The sequence below is a fragment of the Gavialis gangeticus genome, unplaced genomic scaffold, assembly GCF_001723915.1.
Source record: "Gavialis gangeticus isolate Ggan-Ray unplaced genomic scaffold, GavGan_comp1, whole genome shotgun sequence".
NCBI classification, from domain to species: Eukaryota; Metazoa; Chordata; order Crocodylia; family Gavialidae; genus Gavialis; species Gavialis gangeticus.
The window spans coordinates 1676689-1683954 of record NW_017728998.1 but is presented as its reverse complement, the minus strand read 5'-3'; the positions used below and the strand labels follow the sequence as shown (position 1 = coordinate 1683954).

The 7266-nt window shown below is 40.4% G+C and overlaps 1 protein-coding gene across 3 annotated transcripts in view; it reads left to right on the top strand.

Moving 5' to 3' along the window:
• Positions 1-7266, top strand: part of NFAT5 (nuclear factor of activated T-cells 5) — an 80927-nt gene that overhangs the window by 38912 nt on the left and 34749 nt on the right. For all 3 annotated transcript variants that reach the window (XM_019505351.1, XM_019505349.1, XM_019505350.1), the window contains one exon: positions 3347-3537. In XM_019505351.1, the coding sequence (XP_019360896.1) occupies positions 3347-3537 (191 nt within the window). The remainder of the gene's footprint in view (positions 1-3346; positions 3538-7266) is intronic.

Sequence of the window (7266 nt, the reverse complement as noted above, 5' to 3'; positions counted from 1 at the left end):
TGAAATCTCTTCTGTATGTGGTCCAAGTTTCCAAGCCATACAGCAGAGTTGGAATGACAGTGGCTCAATAAACCAAGAGCTTCATTTCACCAAGGATGTCATGATTTAAGACGACTCTTACTCAAATGTCCAAAGGCTGTGCTCACACATTTCAAGCGGTGTTGTATTTCCACGTTGATGTCTGCCGTTCATGAAAGATGGCCTCCAAGATTGGCAAAGTGATCCACGTTCTCCAGCAATTCTCCTTTGATTTGAATGGAGGGCAGGGGGGAAGGGTTGTTTCTCCTTTTGGAGCAGGTTGGTAAAGGACTTACGTTTTCCTGATGTTTAGAATTAGGCCATTACTCTCGTAGACTTGCGAGAATACATAAAGAACAGTTTGGAGGTCTGTTTCAGATTGAGCGATGACAGCATTGTCATCCACGTGCTGGAGCTCCATTATGGATGTTGTCGTGGACTTCGTTTTGGACTTGAGTCTGAGGTTGAAGTGTCTTCTGTCCATCCTATACACAATTTCAATTCTAGGTGGGAGCTTTCTGTCAACAGGTGCATTATGGTGAAGATGAAGCTGGAAAACAAAGTTGAAGTGATGATGCAACCTTGCTTCACTCGTTTTCACCTCAAATTATTCTGTTTAATTGCCATTGCTGAGGACCCTTGCTGACATGTTGTTGTGGAGATGTCTCGGAACACCGAACTTGCATGGGCAGCCAATTTTGGACAGGATTTTCCACAGGGTTTCACGTTTTACAGAATTGAAAGTTTTAGAGAGGTTGATGAAGGCCAAATAGAAAGGTCAGTTTTGCTCACGACACTTCTCCTGCATTTAACGTGCTGTAAAGATCATGTCCGGAGTTCCTCGAGATGGTCTGAAGCCACTTTGAGATTCTGGAAGAATTTCTTCTGCAAGTGGGAAAAGGCGGTTAGTGAGAATATGGGCGATGACTTTCCCAGCACTGGCCAACAAAGAGATGCCTCGGTAGTTTCCGCAATCAGCTCTGTCCCCCTTCTTGAAGATGGTAACAATTGAGGCATCCCTTAGGTCACCTGGAATTTCTTCCTTGTTCCAGATTTTAAGGATGAGGACATGAAGCTGACACGTAAGTTGTTCTCCTCCTCCTTTGAAAATCTCTGCAGGTATTCTGTCAACACTGGCTGCCTTGTTATTCTTCATTGTCCCGGTGGCACTCCTGATCTCTGCCAGGGTAGATGGCAAACCAAGATCTTCTCTGATTGCTACTTGTGGAAAGTTCTTGATCTTATTTTCATTAACAGTTGAGTCACGATTCAGAAGGTCCTGGAAATGTTCTTTCTAGTGAGCATTGATGGATTCTCTGTCTTTCAGGAGTGTTGTTCTAGCTTTTGATTTTAGAGGATTAAGGCCTTGAGTGCTAGGGCCATAGACAGCTTTGGTAGCGCTGAGGAAGCCACCAGTGTCACCGGATGTCAGCAAAGTTGGATTTTTTTTTATTTCTGAATCCACCACTCATTCTTCAGTTCTTGTGTTCTCTGCACCTCTGATTTTGGTTGTTGGCATTCATTTTTCTTTACGGCAAAGTTGATGTCATTCTGCCAGGAATGGAAAGCTTTCCATTTCCTGTTGATGAGACCTTGAATTTCAGTGTCTTTTGTCAAACCAGTCTTGATGTTTCCTGGTCTTCTATCCTTCTGGTATTTTCACAGGATGAGAGAATAGCTGTCTTGAGTCCCATCCAGTGCTCCTTGACTCCTTCAGGGTGCTCTGTTGGTAGTGTCTTGTTCAGGAGCTGCTGGAATTCTCTCCGCTTGAGTGGGTCCTTCAAGCACTCTGTTTAACTTGCACCTGATCTGCTTCCTTTGCTTTCTTCGTTCAGGAGCATACCTAATGGACATGCAGGAATGGATGAGGTGATGGTCAGTCCAGCAGTGATCAGCGCTAGTCATGGCTCTCATAATCAGGACATCCTGGCGATTTTGCGAGCCTGAACAATCAATCATGTAGTCAATCAAATGCCGGTGTTTCGATCTAGGGTGCTTCCAGGATGTCTTGAACTTGTTTCTTTGACGGAACAGGGTATTTTGTGATGACAAGTCTGTGTTCTGTGCACTTCATCAGAAGAAGGACCCCATTAGTATTTGAATTTCTAATGCCTTCTTTTCCTATAGTACCATTCCAGAGTTTTGAGTCTCTTCCCACTCTGGCATTAAAATCTCCAAGAAGGATGATCTTATCTTCCCTTGGGATATTTGAGAGGATGGTGTCAAGCTGTGAATAGAAGTTCTCACCCCCAACTTTGCCGCCATGGGTGACCCTACTGGGAACGTGAAGCTCCCAATGGCCTTGCTCTCAGGATCATTGGAACATACAAGCCTTTGCACAACTACAAGGTGGCAGTCCCTGGAGAGGATAGCAGGGGTGTCAAACTCATTTGGCCCTGTGGGCTGGATGAGGATCTCTGGGTGGTCTGTGAGCCAGAGTGCATCTTGTTTTGAGCTTCTTCGTTTAGACAGATGGGGACAAATTGGAGAAAGTCCATAAAAATTCTATAAAAATTGAAGTCTAAAAAACGTGATGCATGAGGATAGGTTAGATGCATTGTGTTCGTTTAGCTTAGAAAAAAAGAAAACTGAGGCAAGATTTGTTAATAACCTACATATGCAACAAAAATTTTTAAACAAGGTTTTACAAACAAGAGGGAAATCCGTTACTCTCAATATTGAGATGGGACAGCTTAAGTACAGTAATGGGCTTAAATTGCAAGAAGGGAGATTTAGGTTGGGGATCTGTGAAGAATTTTCTAACTATGATATGAGAGTACTTGAGCAGTAGAACAGACTCCCTAGAGAAGGTTGTGGAATCTACATCACTGGAATTTTTTTAGTACAGGTTAGATGCATTTGTCTGCATGGATTAAACAGGGATGATCCTGCTTGAACAGAGAATTAGACTAAAGATCTCCTGTGTGGTCTCATCCAGCTGTGTGTTTCTGTGATTCTGAATGTTTCAAAACAGTTCTATCTTGCAAACTGAGAACAGGCAGCATGCTATCACTAGAGGGCTTTTCTGATATGAGTAAAATACTTTAAATATGAATCATAACATTGATCACAATCCTGCTGTTGTGTAGTTTGCATTTTCCATGGAAGAATGTGATACAAGAAGAACAGTCAATTCAAACTTCTGCTGTGTTTGTAAATTATAAAGTGATTCTCTTGCTTCCCCCCCCCCAGAAAGTGTTTACTCTGTCACTTTTGTTGGCTGGCTGTCCAGTGCAGCAGTCAGGTGCATGTTTTAAAGTGTCTTAATTTATAACTGAATACATTGTAAGGTCAACTAATTATCTGCTTCCTGCTGTTTTGGTTCTAGCTGGAAGGTCACAGTGAGTCAGTTGTGCTGCAGGTGTTTGTGGGGAATGACTCTGGTCGAGTGAAGCCACATGGGTTCTATCAGGCCTGTAGAGTAACTGGCCGAAACACAACACCCTGCAAAGAAGTAGACATAGAGGGTACTACAGTCATAGAGGTTGGCCTTGACCCTAGCAACAACATGACACTTGCGTAAGTACTACTTTTTAATACATTGTTTTTAGGATAAAACAGTGACTGATATTTGGGGGAGAGGTGGCACTTCAGAAAAAAAAGTTTGAAAGTACCATTGATGTTATCTTAAATATTCATCTTTTTTATTTATACATGTATAGCAAGACTAAAGATAGACTGACTAACTATAGCCTGGCATTTACATTTTATGGAGAGAAATTGCTTTTTTGTTTCTTCACTGAATAATTTCCTACAAGAATTCATGAGAAGAGAAGCACTGTGGGGAGATTAAGATTTAAGCAAGTCTGTTCTCAGATAAGCTTTTTATTTTGTTCACCTTCATTAACTTGGTTCCAGAAATTCTCTTCTTGAACTTGTTCATCAAACTGTATGAAAGCAGTTAAAAATATGAACAAACTTCAGGCACTTATGGCAAATTAAATTGGCCATCTTGGGTATGAAACGTTCACTTTTCAGATATATGCATCTAAATCCTTTATTACCACTCAAGAGTCTAGAGATGTCTAAAAGCAAATATGTGAACTATTTGACAGATGTGTAAGATTCAGTTGCCCATTCTGTGTCTAAGTACTTTTTAGTGTGAGATTTGTGTCCTTAATTATGAACTAATGATCCGGGTATATGACTAATATAATACAAACACATAACAAGAAAAGAAAGATTAATATCTTTGGGCTCAACAATATTGTCCCCTAAAAGCTTTGGACCTGAAGAAGAATGCTTCACATTTGAAAGCTTGTCTAACTTTATCCTAACTATAGTGTTAGTCCAATACAAGCTATCACCACAAAAAATCCTTGCCTCTCATAATTCCTGGACTGTCATGGCTACAGCATCACTTGAACTCTACTAAAGCTTTGGGGCTTTTCAGAGACGTGTAGGAGGTGAACTGGAGGTGTCAAATGAGACATTGAGAGATTGCTGTGGTTTCCACTGCAGATTACTGCAACTGAAGTAAATCTCAGCATCATTGTTTTGAAGTCTTCAGTTTTCTTCCTGTCCTACTTTTTTTCCTTTCCCAGGCTGATAAACAGCTGTCATGTTGTTGTATCAAGATTGGGATTCCAGGATAGAGTTCAGTCCTGGCGGTTATTTCTGTCTTTCAATTCCCCTTCAGGCTCCCACTTTCCAATAATTTTTGCTTCAAGAAGTTGTTAAAATGGCAAGTATCTCTTGTTAGAATTAGAGAAGATGGATCCTGATCTCAGAAAAAATCTAGTCTTTATCCCAAAAGAGATTTTAAGAAGAGAAGCTAGTAGGAGACAGTTGTCCCTATTTGGATTTAAACTTTCCTGTAGAGGATTCATTCAAGTTGTTGTCAATGCTCTTTCTTCCTGCTTCATTAAAATGCTCTTTTTCTCTTGACCTAAAGATTATATGCCTCTGAGAGAAGTTTTTCTTGCCATTGGAAACATTAATGTTCTTAAAATGGGTCAGGTTCATTATCAATACTGGATTTTTGTAATGTTTTCTCATGCCAGCTAATAACTTTTCAAGACAGCCTGAGAAGACTGTATAACACACAAAGGCAGTGACCAACTACTCATGGCATTATATGCAACTGTATCTTTAACTTTTTATTAAACACTCTGTTTATACAGGGATCTTTACAGTATTTTATTAATTTAGGCTCTTTATCTAATCTACAAAAAATCCAGCTTTTTGATAACTGATCGTACTTGCTCCTTGTCTTTCCATTTTTAATGAAGGCTCTTACGGCAAGAAAAATATTTCCTGTATTTTACATGTCATGTTATCCAGATGAGTGTCACCTTTCCTCTTGCCATTTCCTTTCTATAAATATTCACTAAAATGATGACTGTTTAGTCATTTATCTCCTTGCCAAGCACTCAATAGTGTAATCCTCATTTCTTGTAACTATGGGTAAAAACTTTCAGTGTTAACAAAAATTTTTTCCCTTCTTTTTTCCAATGCCCTTTTGTATTCTCCTCTCTACACCTAACCCCACACCTCCCTCACTTCAGTGCTATCTTAGTAACAGGTGTGCTGGACTAGTATCGTGTGGCCATAAAAGAAGCCTTCACCTCCAGGTAGCTTGTTCTATAGAAGATACCTAACAAGCACATTGGCATCTCGAAGAAATGGATCTTCCGTTTCGTTCTGGCAGGCTCTCATTACGAAGTTCAGACAATAGCTTCCTATCCATTCTATTTTGGAAGACAGTATTTCTGGGACTGATATAAAAATACTTTGTCTTTTGCCGTTCCTATAGCAGTTTCTTGATCAGACTGCCTCATCTGCTTGCACTCTTCAGCTCAAATCATAGAAAAGTAGGGCTGAAAGGGACCTCAGGAGGTCATTTAGTCCAATTGCTTGCTCAAGGTGTAATCATTCTTACCTGAGCCATCCTAGACAAGTATTTTTCTAAGCCAGGGTAGTCAAACTTATCTAGTTCTGCAGGGCCAGGTGTTTGGCAGCAGAACTGTTGATCACTGCAGCTTCAAGAGCTTAGCAGCTGCCATTCCTCTCACAGCTACATTTCTGACCCTACGGGTAGCCCCATGAGCCAGATGACATGGTACCGGGCTTCAGAACCAGCCCGTGGAGAGCCCCTTGGGCTGGATCTTTGACACCCAGTGGTCTAGCCTATTAAAAAAACCTCAGGGACAGCCCTCATATCACCATGAGGCAGAAAGCCTAGAACATCAAAAACATCCTTTGACCTGCCACAGATGAGTCATTGTGGGCATCTCCTAGGCTTCCAACTGTTGCTCTTCCCAACATATCCAGGCATTGCTACTCCTACATCATTCGTGACCAAAACACGCTTGACTTCTGCTTCAAAACAAGACGGGATTTTTGATACAGATGAGGCCCCCATTAAAAAAAAAAAAATAGTAGTAGTATTTTGTATGGTTCTTATTTGATTCAAAGAAAGTAAAGCAAGGTCTTTCAGACTTCTTCTCAGTAAGGCAACTTTCTGTCTCTTGTTTGTACAAATTGCATCCTTTTCTACAAGGAGATGTTCTTGTCATCCAAAGAGAAGCCTCCCCAAACAGCATGCAAGACCTATTATTTTAAATTGAATAATTTTGCTAACGGATGTTGTGTTAGCTAACGAAGTTATCTGCTTGGCTTTGGAATGTGGAATGTTTTTCTATAATAAATGGTCCAAAATCTGCCTTCACAAACATTCATTTGGTAGCTACCCTCAGGTACTATAGTTAATGTATATTATTATCTAGGTTCTGAAAAGATGAGCGCTTTAGGAATATCTAAGAGAAATTGTTGTTTAAGGTTGTTAACCTCCATATACCATCCAACCAGATTTCAGGACTTTTTCTGGAACTTTAAGCCGCATTTTGAGCATTGCTGATTAAATGTTTCAGCTTTTATCTGAATCCAAATCTCTCTTCTCTACCCCCTACCTCTTTTCTTCCTTGTCTCTTATGCATCTATAAGGTTTTATATAAAAGCATTAAATAGATCATAGCAGAGTAGGACTGGAAGGGACCTCATATAAGGTTTTCTAGTCCAGCCCCCATATTAATGGTCTGTAAGGTATTTTTTATTGTCAGGACAAAGTTCTAGGATTTTCATAATCACTACCATCTCTTTGTAGCAAATGAGGAAAAAGGAGAGGCTTATACAGCATGTCATAAATGTTTTCCTGAGTGCTTGGTGGATGTATTGCACTGCACTATTAGTCCTTGCCTGGGGCTGTATGCATACTTCTACAAGTCATGGCTGCATCTGCCAGGTCCC